The sequence below is a fragment of the Ambystoma mexicanum genome, chromosome 4q (assembly GCF_040938575.1).
Source record: "Ambystoma mexicanum isolate Mex_15411 chromosome 4q, UKY_AmexF1_1, whole genome shotgun sequence".
Lineage (NCBI taxonomy): Eukaryota > Metazoa > Chordata > Amphibia > Caudata > Ambystomatidae > Ambystoma > Ambystoma mexicanum.
In genome coordinates, this window is record NC_090928.1 from 1,219,315,726 (window position 1) to 1,219,331,793 (window position 16,068).

Sequence of the window (16,068 nt, forward strand, 5' to 3'; positions counted from 1 at the left end):
GTGGATTTGCCAGCAGTGCGAGGAAGGGTACTGCTTCGGGTGGGGGGAATATCTGCCGTCGGCACAGAGTTTTGAATAGGAATACACTGCTCCGCCCAATCCAAGGGGCGCATACAAGAATTCCTGAAGAATGGGTGAAAATGTGTTTATACATGTATATATACAATGATGGGCCACGCTGGCGGCGTCTCATAGGTGAGGGGTGTATCAGGGTAGAGATTATGTGGTTCTGATGGCGATCGGGGTGCAATGGGTCGGAGGTCAGGGGGTTGGTCGTAGTTTGTCTCAGGATAAAAGCATAAGTACTGTTCGGTAAGAGGGAAGTGCCCCTGGCCCTGTGGCGGTAGGTTGGAGCACATTGCATTGCATTGAGCTATGGGCTCAACCATTTAGGTCGCTGTAAGCACGGGAAGGGAGATTTAGGGCTTGATTCAGGTTATGGTCCTAGGTTCTGCGAGGAACCGTGCGGTGTAAGGCCAGGGGTGCATAGAGCGGGCTTCTCAGGCCCTTGCAATGTTGAGAGGGTCCCCCTCATGCTCTACCCAGAGCATGGGAGGCCAATGGACACGCCTCCACGATCAAGTACGTAATGATTGGGAGGCGTGGAGGTGGGCCAAGGAGGGAGGGGCACCAGTTTGGGGAAGGGGCCCTGCTGACTGCGTCACCTACTGCTGCTGGGCATGTCATGCTTTCTCCTTATGCCTAATTTCCTGTTTTCGTGCCAAAATTAGGAGCTCTTCCAGACAGAATAAGTATTAACAGAAGCGTTATGTCAAAAAGATGGAGCAGTCTCTTCTGCTTGGTAGCACTTGCACATGATTAGCTTGTGGTAATAGACCACGCAAACCTTCACTCGCAACAAACACTACACAAGGGAATAAATGGAGACAAACAAACATTTGCAAAGCCAGCTACGGCAACCTTAACTTTAGGTGGCTGCCAACTCTTTGTCACGGGTGGGGGGTTGGTATTACAAACCTGGGATTAGCTTCTACAAATCATTGTTGACCTTATAGAACGAAAGCAACATTTTCAAGTGGATCTGCTTTTGTATGGCAGTCTGTGGCAACCACTTCGTCTGGCCCATTATGCAGTCCATTGCCCTGCAAGTTTCACTGAAATTATTGGAGAAGAGTTTTTGTCTCAAAAACTATTCCCTGCAGCAATTGGTCCTATCCCTTGAGCTTGTGCTAGGTGGATTTCACAATTGTCACATAGCTACACCATGTTGGTAAGCTTAGGATTTTATCGACTAGCACCTTCTCATAGGAAAGAGGGCTATGTGGCATCAAACTGAGGTCAAGCCTCTTGATGGCGGATAAGAGTGCACACTGGTTTGCAACAGAGAAATATGAAAATGTGAATTTGTGGGCAAAAGTTATCTTTCTTGCAAGCTTTCTTCTACCACAATTCTCCTTTGCCTGGGAAGGTACACAGAGGGCAGAGAACAATTCCCCTTTCCTTGGGCAGGTACACATGGGACATGTAAGGTGAAAGTTGAGACCCACTCGGAGCAAAGCACACTGTCCCTCTACTGCAGGGTTGTACAACATACGGCCCACGGACCACAATGCGGCCCTCCAAGCAATTTTATGTGGCACGCGGGGCAGATTTATTTATTCATGCAATGTTTGTATGTTACCTGTATCCGACAAACATTGCATAAATAAATAAACCGGGTCGTGGCTGAGGACGGGTTCGTGGCGGAGGACCCGGTTAATATTTATGTATGCAATGTTTGGCGGATACATGGACCCGGATTATTTATTTACTTATGCAATGTTTGTCGGATACCTATATCCCACAAACATTGCATGAATAAATAAATACCCATATTAACATCACACACATGCAGCCACCCAACTGCTTTCAGAGGGGAGCTGCAGGAGCTGTGCTGAGCATGGTTCAAAAGAAAACATTGCTTATGGAGAACAGAAATCACCCGGTTTGAATAGTACCCAAGGGGGAGGTTTTGTTTAGGATAATGGGATGCAAATTGTGCATTTTAACGAATATTTACTCGGCAACACTGGTCAAAACTATTATCTGCATAGTGAAGTAACTCAATTAGGTTCACCTTTGGGTGACGGCTTTTCCACATTTTCTCTGTTGAATTGGATTATGCTTCTTTCATTACCACAGAAGTCATGAATGTGTATTACAGAGATAAGCTGCCATGTGTATTAGGCACAACACTGCACAGGCTGCATCAATCATTAACACAGAAGTAATTAATGTGTATTACAGAGATAATCTGGCAAATGTATTGGGCATACTGCACATGCTCAGGCAGCATCAATCATGCTGTGTACAGGACAATGCTGGCCTAAATTGGGACCAGCCAGCATAGACATGTTGCTACAGGCATATTTTGGGCACAACCAGCATTACAATGTGTTACATCAGTGACAATGCTGTCTTACACTGTGGACACATTGATCATTAACATGTGTTGTGTTGTAAAATGTTCTTGTTTGCTGTTGGTGACATGGAATTTTTCATGTTCCCCTTTAGAACCGACTGTAAATGTATGCCTTTTTGGTCACTTTTTCTGCTGCAAAATGCACCATTTCAACCCCATATTTGAAAAAAAATTCTTGGGCTGGTAACCCTCCCAAGATCCTAATTTCTCCCTCGCTATGCTCGGTCGCTCCCACTGTTTCAGATAACACATACACTTTACAACTGATTGTAAATTTATGGCTTTTTGGTCCCTTTTTCTGCTGTAAAATGCACAATTTCAACCCGATATTTGAAAAAAATATTCTTGTAGGGGGAGCACCCCCACAAACCATCCCTAGATCGGTGTAGCTCCCTCGCTACCCTCTGTCGCCCCCACTATTTCAGAAAAATATGAACACACACACACACTGAAAGAAATTATAAGCAACTAACCTTTGATCCCTGACCCCAAAAGCTATCTTTTGGACTGCATGGCTATCACTTCCTATGATGCTATTGTGTCAAAGATCAGACACATACTGCTTTGGGTGAGGTTGACTTTTGACTTCGCCCCCACATTCAAAAAGGTTGTACAGGCCTCCTCTACTGCATTTACACTGGTTTTGCAAAGTTTTGAAGGAACAAGCTAAGCAGGTGTTAAAAAGGTAAGGGGTTTAGAACGAATAAAAAAAGAAGCACATTAAAAAAAATCTGTAACCGCACAGATGCTAAAACATAACGATTTAAAGTGCTAGATGTAAAGACATGGCCCTGTTAAAACGTGTATCTCGTGGGCACCTCATCACACGAACCACCTCCAGAGAAACTCAGATTCTGAGAGTGCTCGGCTGTATGCGGTTGCTCTGCAGTTCATCTTTTTAGGAGTAAAAGCATACAGAATGTATTTATGCCACCGTTTGGCTTGGGCCCAAGGCAATGGTACAAAGGTTACACAAACGCACACTTAGTTTCACCCACACAGGAAATATATAGAAAAAAGTACCAGCAAGTGATTGAGTGACAAATAAAAACGACCGGATGCACCTAATAAAAAGGCATACCTATCTTTATAAAAATGAACACTAAGCTGTACAAGGATCATGAGTCGATTTAAGTTGTATGTCAGCACATCTTCCCACTGCCGCCGTTGTGCACCTTCTTGGGTAACCAAGAACAAACAACATACTTTGTACAGACGTGGAAACAGTTAATAAAGCGAGGGTTGCGAGAGAGGAGGAGAGTTCAGGGACTGGCAAGGCACAGTCCACGAGTAACTGTCAACAAAAACCGGGGCCGGGCCTCTGGGTGTCTGACAGCGACAAGCGTGTGACCTTCTGGGCCTGTGAAGGTCGCTCAATGCAGATGAAGGTCTCGCCCTCCACCATGCCTCCTGCTACCTTCCGGGAGCGCTGTTCGGTGGCAGTATAGGTCCCCCCTGTGGCCCAGATGAGTTTACCTCCCAGGTACTCGAAGCAGTGCTGGCCCTTCCAGTTTCTCAAACCTCCAGAACTCTTGAGAGAGGACAAAACTCCACCACTCACCCCCTTCCATGCGGGTCTCTACCCTCCAAAACGCTTCGCAGAGGGAGGGCAACGTAACCCCCGCCCTCCCATAAAAGTGGGTCTCTGCCCTTCAGAACCCTGTGCAGAAAGGGCAATGCCGATCCCAGGGTCTCTCTTCGGAGTTCTGTGCAAGACTTTTCGTGTGTGTGTGTGTGTGTTCCTGACGGAGTCAACTCTACAGCTAGGGCAGACTTTTCCGGCGTGTGTTCCTGCAGGACACACTACAGCTAGGGCTGACTTTTTCTTGTGTGTGTTCCCTGTGGGCGTCACTTTACAGCTATGGCAGACTTCCTGTGTGCATTCCTGCTGGAATCACTCTACAGCTATGACAAACGTGTCCCGTGTGTGTGTGTCCCTGCAGGAGTCACTACAGCTGGGGCAGACCTGTCAGGTGTGTGTTCCTGCTTGAGTCACTCTATAGCTAGGGCAGACTTTTCCTGTGTATGTCACTGGGGCTGTCACTCTACAGCTAGAGCAGACTGATCCTGTCTGTGTTCCTGCAGGCGTCACTCTACAGCTAGTGCAGACTGATCCTGTCTGTGTTCCTGCAGGCGTCACTCTACAGCTAGTGCAGACTTTCCCTGTGTGTGTTCCTGCCGGAGTCACTACAGCTAGAGTACATCTTTCCTCTGTGTGTTCCTGCCCGAGTCATTCTACAGCTAGGGAAATTAGTGGAGAAGCAGTGCAAGCCAACTCTGCATTACTACATGAACCGCCCTAGCCCTCAGTGCCTCTTAGCCAGTTCCATACGTCCCCGCAGGTCTCTTCTCTCCAGGAACTATAAGCAGAAGCACAGATGGTCCTCTCTGAGTCCCTTTTTATCTCTTTCCAACCACAAGGACTATGTGTAGAGGGAGAGCAGCAGGCCTCCTGTCCCCCTATGTCTCTACTATCCAGAACTCTGTGCAGAGGGAGAGCAGTACCTCTTCCTGTCTCTACAGGTCTTTACCCTCTGAACCTCTGTTGGAGGAAGAGCAGGGCCTCTATGGCTCTACTCGGCAGAACTCTGTGCAGAGGGAGGACCGGCCCCTCATGGCTCGGAACTCTGTTCAGGGGTAGCAAAGCCTCCATGTCTCTACCCTCCAGAACTCTGTGGAGAGGAAGAGCAGGGCCTTCATGTCTCTAACCCTCCAGAACTCTGTGTAGAGGAAGAGTAGAGCCTCTATGTCACTACCCTCCCGAACTCTGAGGAGAGTGAGGACTGCCCTCTCCCTGTCCCTACACGTCTTTACCCTCCAGAACTCTGTGCAGAGGGAGTAGAGCCTCCATGTCTCTAGCCCCCAGAACTCTGCACAGAGGTAGGGCAGGGCCTTTCTGTGCCCAGACAGGTCTCTACCCCCAGAACTCAATACAGAGGGAAGGCAACCTTCTCAATGTCTTTGCATGACTCTTCCCGCCGGAACAAAGTGCATCCTTTCTCTGTCCCTCTATGTTTACCCACTCCCCCAGCCCCCACGGAGAGCATATCCCTGCTGCCACGACGGGTCTCTGCCCTCTAGAGCACAGTGCAGAGGGAGCACAGGCCACTCTGTGTGTCTACCTGGCAAAATTCGGTGCAGGAGGAGAGCAGGACCTCTCTTTCTCTCTGCAAGCCTTTACTTGCCAGAACTCTTTGCAGGAGGAGAGCAGGGCCCCTCTTTCTCTCTGCAGGCCTTTCTTCGCCAGAACTTTGTGCAGGAGGAGAGCATGGCCCCTCTTTCTCTCTGCAGGCCTTCGCTCTTCAGAACTATGTGCAGAGGGAGAGCATGTCCTCTCTTTCGCCTTTACTCGTCAGAACTCTGTGCAGGAGGAGGGTATGTCCTTTCTTTCTCTGCAGGCCTTTACTCTCCAGAAGTCTGTGCAGGAGGAGAGCAGGGCCTCTATTTCTCTATGTAGACCTTTACTCACCAGAACTCTGTGCCGGAGTACAGCATACCTCTCTGTGCCCCTACATGTCTCTACTGAACAGAACTCTTTTCAGAGGGGGGGGCAGGCCTTGCAATGCCTAGACCCTCTACAAATGTCTGCAGAGGAAGGGCAGAGCCTCTGTGTCTCTGAACGTCTCAACCTCCTGGAACTCAGTGTAGAAGGAGTGCATGCTCAACCTCTAATACATACAGGATTCTCTAACCTTGCCAGGCTGCTCCTCTGTGTGTTCCTGCAGGAGTCACTATATGCAGCAACGCTGTTAATACAGCGGCCACCGTATCTCCCAGGAATTAGCTGCAGAGTTAGTCCAGACTTTCCAATCCATCCATTTCAGCAGGGGTTACTACAGATCCAAAGAACTCACTGTCGGGGCAATGTAGGCTTTCCCTCTGTGCCCCTTCACATGGCACTGCCTCACATGGCCTCTACAGTGGCACAGTAGTGTCTCTGTACACTTGAGAGTGTTAGGCTACCTTCCATGACCTGTCCTGGGGCAGTGCAGACTTTTTGGCACTACAGAAGTCTCTGTATCTCCCATAGCCTTTGCAGTGGCACTGCAGGACTTCTCTGTACCTCCCATGAAATCTGCATGGCGTCACGCTACCTTCCATGGACTGTCCATAAGCAGTGTAGATTTCCCTCTGAGCCACTGCAGAGCTCACTGTAGCTCCCATAGCCTTTGTAGTGGCACTGCAGGACTTCTCTTTACCTCACATGAAAAGTGCAGAAGCAGAAGACTTTCATATCCTGTCTTGCTGCCTGTGTGCGACTGTTTTTCAGTTTGAGTTTAACATCTTGGGTGTGGGGTGCCCGGTGCTCTGGCTCAGTAACTGCACCAGCCCCCAAAGGGGCGATAGAGGGGCAGTGGGCATAGTGGGCTGCCCTTCTGGCCAGCAGGTTGCCTCCACTCATCCAGGGGGAGGCGGGAAACAGGGGAGCTGAGCAGGCAAACTGGCAGAAATGCCATTTTTTTTTCATATGGTCAAATGTGGGGAAAGAAATTGCCATTTCGTTCCATTTTACCCACACAAAGCAAAAACAGCCAGAAACAGCTACCTCTGCGTGCTCCTCGGATGCAAACACATGCACCCAACAAACAGTGCGTGGTGTCCCCGGCAACTAGATCTGCTCCTCTGGCCACTGCACAGAGTCCCCGGTAACTGTTACCAGCATTCCTACAACATGCGTACGGATTTTTGTAACTCAGGTAAAACTCTGAAAAATCAGCGTGCTAACCCCCGTAAACCATTCCTGCACCACATTACACTGTGTGTGCGCGCGCCCCTAAGTTAATCGGAACCCTGACTGCGTACACGCACCCCTAAATCTAACATGTAATTGCACCTCTGTGCAGTGAATCCTATGTGCAAGTGTCTGTACACCTGCTCTCGGGTGGCAGATAGAAGGAGGGCATTGCGTGGCAATTTCCCTGACGAAAGGTTGCACGGTCGGTCGGATCCATGAATATGTTCTATCCGTGCTTTATTAGCCCTTTATGCATCCAACTGCCTACCCTCACCCTACCTACCTGCTGGCTGTAATGATACTTATATAATATACCTGCTTCACTAAATAAACCGCCTCCGAGCCTTAGGTCTGCCGCCCAGGGTGATTATCTAGACGGGTCCTCGTTATGTTCCAGCAAGGATCTCGGTCACAGTGGCCATGTTTGCTTTCACTCTGTGATTCCAGCAGAATCGTGACCTGCAGGCATTAACTTTTCCTCTTCATTGGTCTGTACTGAATGCACGTTTCTATGTTTTACTAATCCGGTTCCTCTTAGCTGCTCCAGCTATAGTCAAGTTCCCTGCGTGCTTCAATTCGCTCTGCTTAAGTGCAGCCTGGCTCTGGACACAGCCACCAACCACCGGTCCGTGAACAGGAGCAGAGCACACTGAGTAAAAGGATTGGTAGGTGGCCTTTGGGGTTTTCCTGAGGCACCAAAAAGCATTGTATAAAGTATGCAACCTTCCCTTGGTGAGGGGGATAGCTCAGGGGCAATGCGCAACACAGGTTCGAATCCCGATCGTGTTCCTAAAAAACAATCTCTGATATTGAACGCATTATAAAAGAACAATTGTAATTACAGGCCCTACAAGACCCTGTATGCAACCCCAGCCTCTAGCACTGCACCAGGAAAAGACATGATGCTCAAGCATCCTTGCATTCAGTGTTGACGGGGAAGCCTGGCGCACAACTGCGCCACATCACCCCTTAGCCCACTATGGGTTGTTTGAAAGTTTCCTATATTTTCCACATACCTCTCCGGGCTGGACAGTCCTTTCATTTTTTCTTTGGGGTATGAAAGCTCCCCCAGCGCCCGCCCCGCCCCCCCACACACACACTGCTATGATAGGTGTGGATCGTAGCACCACTCTTTTTCCTCACTCTGTGCTACCCTTTTCTTGAAGGGTGACTTAACTCACAGTCAGTCTTGTGAGTCGCAGGGTCCCTCTCCACCGTTTCACCCTTCAGGGTTTCTGCTACGCCCCCAGTCACTCCACTGAGGGTTAAGCAGGTGCGCCAGCCCACGCAGGGGGCGCTAGAGGTGCAGCTCACATAGCGGGCCGCCCCTCTGGCCACCCCCTCCGTGGACTCGCCTCTTCGGGGAGGGCGTAGTGCAGGTGCCCTCAGGGGACTGGCCAGCACCTCGAGGGGCAAACGTAGCCTGGGCTGAGAGAGCAAGGTCTCTATTCCAGCCCAGGCAGCAGCAACCACCCTCCCACCCAAGCTTTAGTTGAAGACAAGGGCATGAAGGGAAGAGACAGGGTTTGGACAGGAGGACAAGGCAGAGTAGGGAAGGTGTAAATACTGTACTTGTTTTGATGCATGGCTATCTCGTATTAACCGATTCCTTCACATAGGTGATGGTGGTAAAATGTTCTAACATTTTTGTCTGTCGCAGGCGGAGTTTCAGGGCGGTCCCAGAGAAGGAGACACGCTGCGGTCTGGTCTGTGAGCTACAACCCCTGGCTGCTTCAGTCAGGATGGGGTGACAAAGGCACTGATACCACTAGGGACGGTTGGGACTGCTCAACAACTGATACAGTGGCCTTGGGTTCGCTCCATTGTCCGAATGGGAGTCAGCTACCAGGATGGGCCATTCTCGCAAGAACAGAATTGGTGTGAGAGGGCTCACAGGTGTTTGGACACAGGACTTTGTAAGACGGGATTGCCGGAGCCACCCGGGAAAGGACTATGTGTTGGGCCAGGCATTCATAAGACCTGAGCGGGGCTGGGGCTGCCCGATAGGATGACTCTAATAATGCAACCATATGTTTCCAATAAAGTGTAATATGTTTCCGACTTTCAGAAGGTCTCTGTCTCTCATCATTGGGGGAAAGCAGGGTATGAAATGTTATGCATTTACTGTTATTACTGTTATTATGCAGGGGGCCATGGTAGGGGTTAGCCCCGCTATGGACTGGAGAGGATCTTTGGGCTAGCTGTAACCTCCCTCTTTTCCCCTACCTGATACCAGTGACCCTCACTCTGTAATCTCCCTGCAGACTCATTAGTTTGGAGCTGTGAACGTCAGCAGAAGCAATTAGCATAGTCTGCTTCTTCTACAACCCCCGCCCCCCTCTCCGCAAGGTTAACAAACCTGGGGCGTGCGGTCTTCTCTGCCCCCCTGAAGCAGGCCAATCGGCCGTCCTCCCGAGGAATCACTGCTTGTACACGCCAAGAGCCGCCAGGCCTAAGAGATCCTCTTTCATGGCTGAAATTTGGGTTAGCTACCCGGATACAGCTGGAGGTGGGAGGGGGCAGGTTGCCTGCAGGGGAGGAGATTGTGATGGGGACTGGGTGGCACAGGCTCGCCACGCCCCATCTTTCAGGACGTCTAGGCCCCGTGAGAAGAGAGGCGTGTTAGGTTTTGAGGGGAGGCAAACAGGACAGCCGAAAAGGAAACAAAAACAGATTGTGAAGGAGTGGAGGCAAACCAGATCAAGGGAGGTAGTCTATGTTGTGAGAGTGTCGGGAAGGCTCTGAAAGAGACAGTAGGCACATGTTATAAGGCTAACGGAGGTACATGCCAGGTTGTCAAGGGGAGATGGAGGGCAGAAAGTGAGATAGTGGAGACTGGCGGGTCTGGGAGAGAAGAAAAGCAGAACAGGCTACGAGATGGACAAAGCAGGAGGAGGGGTGACAGGTGAGATGGGGACAGGTTGTGGAAGAGTGGAAGGGAAGTCCAGGCTGTGAAAGAGGTTAAGGGGAAACTGGTGACATGGAGGGAAGGTTGTGGGAGATGGGGCGACAGGCAGTGACAGATGAAATGGAGGCTAGCGTGTGAAAAAGTGGCGGCCGCTAAAGGTCACGGTATAGAAGGGTGATTAAGCCACACTGCTTGCATATCCTGAATCGAAATCAAGTAAAAGGCATGGACAGAACTAGAGAGGCCGCTTAAAAAAATAAAAATCTTCAAATCACAACTGAGTACTGGGAAACTTGTTTTGTGTATTTTTTGAGGCCTAGGAAAATTACTAACGATTACTTTTAACAAAAACGTGCATAACTCGCCCAAGTCATATTAAAGCGCCCTTCCCGTCTTCACGCTCTAGTTGACACGTGTTCTACAGGAGCCAGCTGGAAAGTTAGTTTCCCTAAGTTTAGGCCTATACTGAAGAAGGAACTGGTAGTTAACGCTGCCCTGCAGCCAGCCGTTCGTTCACTCGTTAATTCACCCAGCATTTCAGAGCCGGTTTCTGTACCACCAAAGAGGTTAATCATAAACTGGGCTCCAGATAAGCACCAGAATAGAAAAGGAGGACACTTCGTGTGCCTCATTAAAACACCCCAACTGAGGACCATCCTTGACATTACAAATGCATCTGAAATGGCCAATTAGAGGCAAACCCTCTATTGAATTGATTTGACATGCAAGTCTGATCATGTAAAAACTAGACAGTCCGGGAGTCGACGTGACTATTACCCAGAGCGCCCAGCGATCAAATCTGCTCTCCAACCTGGAGCCCACTGACCATCAAACCCGCCCTGAAGCCCCTCATTTCCTACCAGCCTAATCTAGGGGCTCGAAGTTAAAAGCTGTCATAAGACTGGGTCACTCAGTGCAAAAGTGAGAACTATGCGAGAACTCCTGCCGAGTCCCCGGACCTCGCAGAGGATTTGCCTGGTAGCAGGTTAGGCGGCCTGTCCGTCACACCTCAGGTGCCCACAGAGAAATTAAGCCTCTATGTTCTCCTGAAGCGCAGAAATAAATAAATGAGCGCCAGCCCCTTCTCCCTCCGTGTACCAATGAACGAGAAGGCTTCTACCGCACACCAAAGAGAACCGAACCGCCTCTAGGCGCTTTTCGATGAAGAGCAGGCATGGTACTAAGGAAAGGTGACCAGGTGTCTGTAGGTCACAGAGTGCATTGCCGGTTGACACATTATTGCTTTCCAACACCTTAGGCCAATCAAAATGCACAAAGATAACAACGCCCAGAATGCATTAGTGCAATCAAAGTCTGGGAGTTGAGCCAATAGTGCAAAGGCGACCTATCTGTTGACCCAGCATAGATTGACAAGACACATTCACGAGCGATCAGCATCAGTAGTGCAATTGGGCTAGCATTTCAGGGAAGAGCTAAACCTTTAAATGTTGGGAGAGGGCCTAACTTCAGAGACGGTGAGGGAAGGGCAAACACACTTCTGGGGCGCATGTAACTTCATTAGACATTCTAATGAGACTATTGTGGTGCATCTTTAATGTTACAAGCATTTAACACTCTTCTTCACGTCTAAAAACACAAACTTACTAACTTATGAAGGGGCGCAACCATTTACATTAGTAGTTAACGTTAACCGAAGCCGCGGGCATCGTTCACGGCACTGTAGGTCAGCCAACATAACCCAAAATGTCAGGGGCCTGGGGGACGGACGCTAAAGCACGATTTGCCCAATGGCCGCTGCGGTACTGATTAGTTCTGCCTTCCCATGAGGCAACTGTAAGCCTGGCGCTTCTGCCGGGCAGAGTTTTCAAATGTGTCGAGGATCAGACTTTGAAACTGCGGACTTCAATCTGTAGCTAGAAACTGTCAAAAACATGCATGTGGACTCTCAGTAAATTAACTCAGTGGGTTTGGCAGTGTGTGATCTTGCAGTTGGGGCTTTTACGTCTCGCACACAGTGAACACGTAATGCCATCTAGGTGCTCCCAAATTTAACAGACACGAAAACTAATGTTCAGTGACATCTACCCAGGACCACAGATCTTGGTAACCTGAGTGTGCACGGAATGGAAAAGGAGCCTCCTAGTTACACAGTTTGCGATTTAGCCACTATAATTCTGCGGATTGGAATCCCTCAAGGACCAATTCCCCTCTCCAGGATGGATACAGTTGATAGAGTGCAACTATATTAGCCTTGAAAAGGTCGACCTTATGTTACATTTAGGCGAATAAAGCGACCCGCACTGTGGAAGGGGGGCATATCACCCCCACAAGGCCGAGGGGTACAACAACTCGGGTCATGCTAGCCAGGGATCCACTCCTCCCTGGGTCACATGCCAGCAGAGGTGGGGGCAGGGCAACGAGGGTTCTCAGCTAGAGTTCATTGAACTCTTCTCCAAGGCTGCGGCTGCAAGTTCATTCACACCCCCTCCGTGCGGACAAGCCAATGCAAGCCTGCCTCTCTAACACACCAGCTAAACCTGCCTCCCGAGGCACTTCTGGCAGCACTCGTTCCCAAGGCAGTGTCATATTCTGCAGGGTCACATTTTCCCACCCCTGCATGTGATGCAGACAGCTCGACCACAGTCTCAATTCCCACCTCTCTCCCGCCTAACCTCGCCACAGCAAGATTAGAGTTCTTTCTATGGCTGCGTAGACTTCTATGCAGCAGGTGCGTTTACTGGTCGAACTGACTCATAGCTCGACACGTTCAGCTTTAGCACTAAATAGTCTTCATAGGGGGTTTAAATACGTGTCAGCCCCCCCCCCGAACCCCCACGGACCTGGAAATGAACCCACCGGAAGTGCCCAAGAGAAAATGGGGCCCCGACCGATAGGGTGCATCCCCGTCTGTCCGGGGTAGCAAGTCTGGCGTTGTGGTGTCTGGCCAGTGTGGCTGTTTGTTTAGTTTCTCTCCTTATACCGGTTTGCATTTGTCTCTTTAATACCGAAGGGCTGCAGCTGTCGACATAGAACGGTGGCCCAAGCGTCACACCACACCCCAGATGGAGGTGTAGGTGGGTATTAAGAAAGCAAAGTATCTTGAGCCAACAAACCACACACCGCTGCAGAGCCGAAATACAATACCCTTCACAACTTTTAATAAAGCACCATGTGGGGGAGGGGCGTCTGTCAAGTCCCTGGAGTAAAAAGCGGAGAGTTCACTGGGTCCTTGTAAAAAGAAAGTCTGGCTTTCCGTTATTATTCGTCGGTTTACTGTGCACCCAGGAGCCCTTAATCCCAGAATTGGCGCCTGACCACGCTTGTGATCCTGGACAAACCTTTCCCATCTCCTTGTGTTTCAATTCCCACAACTGTCAAGATCGGAGCGGCAGAGATGGGTTCTAGTTCGTGCTTCCCCACTGGATTACGCAGTTGAATTGCACTGTTGTTCAGTCTCCTTATCTGCCAAATTGGGAACCTGCTCATGAGTAAAAGGGCCCAATGCTTCATGACACCACTCGGGTTACTAGAGAGTCCAAGGTGGCGCGCTTTCTCCACCAGACCCCGCAGTGCATGTGCTGTGCATGCGTGCACCTGTGTGTTCGGCCAGGTCTACTGGACGAAGCTCACAACACGTCCAGCGTTCACCAAACATCCCACGTCTGGATTCCCTTATATAGATGGCCAGAGAGCGCTCCCTTCTGTGATCTGCCTTCAACCCCCAGGTCCCAGTTACTCAGCCTTACATCATCCCGAGCAGCATTCAAATAGCATATTGTAGCCAGATAGCAACACAACTCTAACAAGTAAAACACGTTCCTGCTATACATTACTACACACTTTTTTCACTTTGAAATCCCTGCACATTATGTATTCTGAGACTTGAGCACCCCCGCCCCCTTTCCATATTTCTCCCTGGTTACAAACATTCATTCTGCAAACCCAGAGCCGTTAATCTGCTCCCTCCCCAAATGTGGGTATTCTGTATCCTCGGCACTGTTAATGTTTCCTCGGGCGTCTGTAATTCAGTAACGTCTGTATCGTCCACACCTTTTAATCCCATCACATGCCTTTTAATTCGCCATGTGTCTCCAAGACTGCTAATCTCGTCCCGTGTCCCCTAGGTTTAGCCCAGCTAATCCTGCGCTGTGCTTCTCGGGTCTAGCAGACACCGCAGCCCCTGTCATGGACAGGCCCCCACCATGCCACCTACCTTGGCATTGCCGAAGTACACCAGCGCGGCTAAGCTCCAGTTGACCAAGGTGAGCAGAAAGTTCATGATTCCTGGGCTGCTCCCGGGGAAGAAAATCCGATCCCGGGCAGGAAAAAAGAACAAAGCTTCGGAGGGGAAGGATCCGATCCCCGGGGAACAGATGGGTTTACCGGCCCCCTTGGGAGAAAGGCCGAGCTCCCTAGACAGCCAAGATCCGATGCGAGTAGGGCCCCTCGACCGGCCAGCCGGCTTCTCCGCCGAGCTCGGGGTTCTGGCCGCTTGTGCCCTCTTCTCTAGCTGCGCCGGTGCAAGTGGCCCTCCATGGGCTCGGAAGGAAATCCCACAAAAAGGCCGAGAAAGCACGCCGAAGGGACGAAAAGCAATTGGATGCAATCAAACCCGCGAAGAAAAAAAATCACAATCCGCGGGATTCAAAACCGTGCTGTAACAGATTTCCCCCAAAAAAGGACACAAAGTTCGTGGAAACTGGCGCACACACACACCAAAAGTTTTCAATCCATGTTTTACTCTGCCGGACGGGTTCTTTTTGTTTAATAAAATCGCGATCCTTGTAGCTGCAGATAAATCTATATATGAATATATATTTGTATTATATATATATCTATATATCTATATATATGTATACTAGGACTCTGCCGACCTGAATAAATAAATAAATAGGGGTCCCGGGAGGGTGAAGAAGTACTGGAGTTGTAAAGACCGGCTCACGTTCCCCTCTTCTTGCTCGGAGCTCTGTAATCCTGGAGGGGGAGGTTGCGGGGATCCTGGTTCCTGCAGGGCTCGGCTCACTGCCCGCGCTCCCTTTGCTCTGCCGAGGTCGCCTGCCTTCGCGCTGGCTCCGGAGATCTGTGGGTGGATGATCTGCGGGTTACACTCTCCCCCTTTTGGACGGATCCCTTGGCCCTGGTGACTGAGCACTGCTTTGCTGCGGCCTCGCTCGCTGCCTCTCCCGCTCTGACTCTACCCTCAGCCTTCACTCTGGCGAATCCGCTGTGGTACCGCCCCCGGCGCCTCCCCCTCCGACAGACAAACCGCCTCCATAGGGCAAGGGCTCAGAATATTAACACTTGCCATTTACAGTGCTTCGAAGCCGCCGCTCGGCTGTACGACGCCTGATAGAAAGCTACTAGCCACGCAGTACAAGGCACACATGCCTCAATGTAACAACGTTTGTATGTATGATTTGAAACCTCTAGGTATCAGCCTAGGTATTACATATCATCATCATCACTCTCCTATCGTGTATAGTGCCTCGGGCATGATACCTAGAGGCAGTAAATACTTGCACCCGCTAGCCGCAGTGCTTTGAACCCTGGGCCTAGTTTAGGGTTTTTATAATGGCCAAACCCCATTGGAAAACGCTCAGTGAATGAGGCCCAGGGGCACTTAACGCTGTAGAAAGCGTAGGTTACCGTAAAGGGCAAAGGGGTTTTGCCCCTTAACCCAATACAGTCCACTCTTCAGCCGGCCTCAAAGGAAGTGTTAGTCTATAATAAATGTGCTGGGTGTAGCTACTATCCAGTGGCTGGTTGGACTGGGACAGGAATCGCTTCTGTAATCAATACAAAGCGGCTGCATATCACGAAATCATGTTTGTTATTTTTGTCACCAAGCCTTTGAGCAGTAAAGTGTGTGGCAGATTTACCTGCATATTGGGTTACTAGTGTTTTTTATAAATCCCACCATCAAACACACTCCATGCCGCTGGGCCAGATTCTGGCATTGCCACATAGGCTAGCCGGGTCCTGCGCACTCTACCGACAGGTTTTCGCGGACTCACACTCGTCTGAGCACCTGCAGTGGGTCCA

General features: G+C 50.1%; 1 protein-coding gene across 4 annotated transcripts in view; it reads right to left on the bottom strand.

The window, feature by feature from the left end:
* VEGFA (vascular endothelial growth factor A) overlaps positions 1 to 15,234 on the bottom strand; it is a 91,644-nt gene extending 76,410 nt beyond the window's left edge. For all 4 annotated transcript variants that reach the window (XM_069608772.1, XM_069608771.1, XM_069608770.1 and 1 more), the window contains exon 1: positions 14,240 to 15,234. In XM_069608772.1, the coding sequence (XP_069464873.1) occupies positions 14,240 to 14,305 (66 nt within the window). In that variant the 5' untranslated portion in view covers positions 14,306 to 15,234. The remainder of the gene's footprint in view (positions 1 to 14,239) is intronic.
* Positions 15,235 to 16,068: the final 834 nt, after the last annotated feature.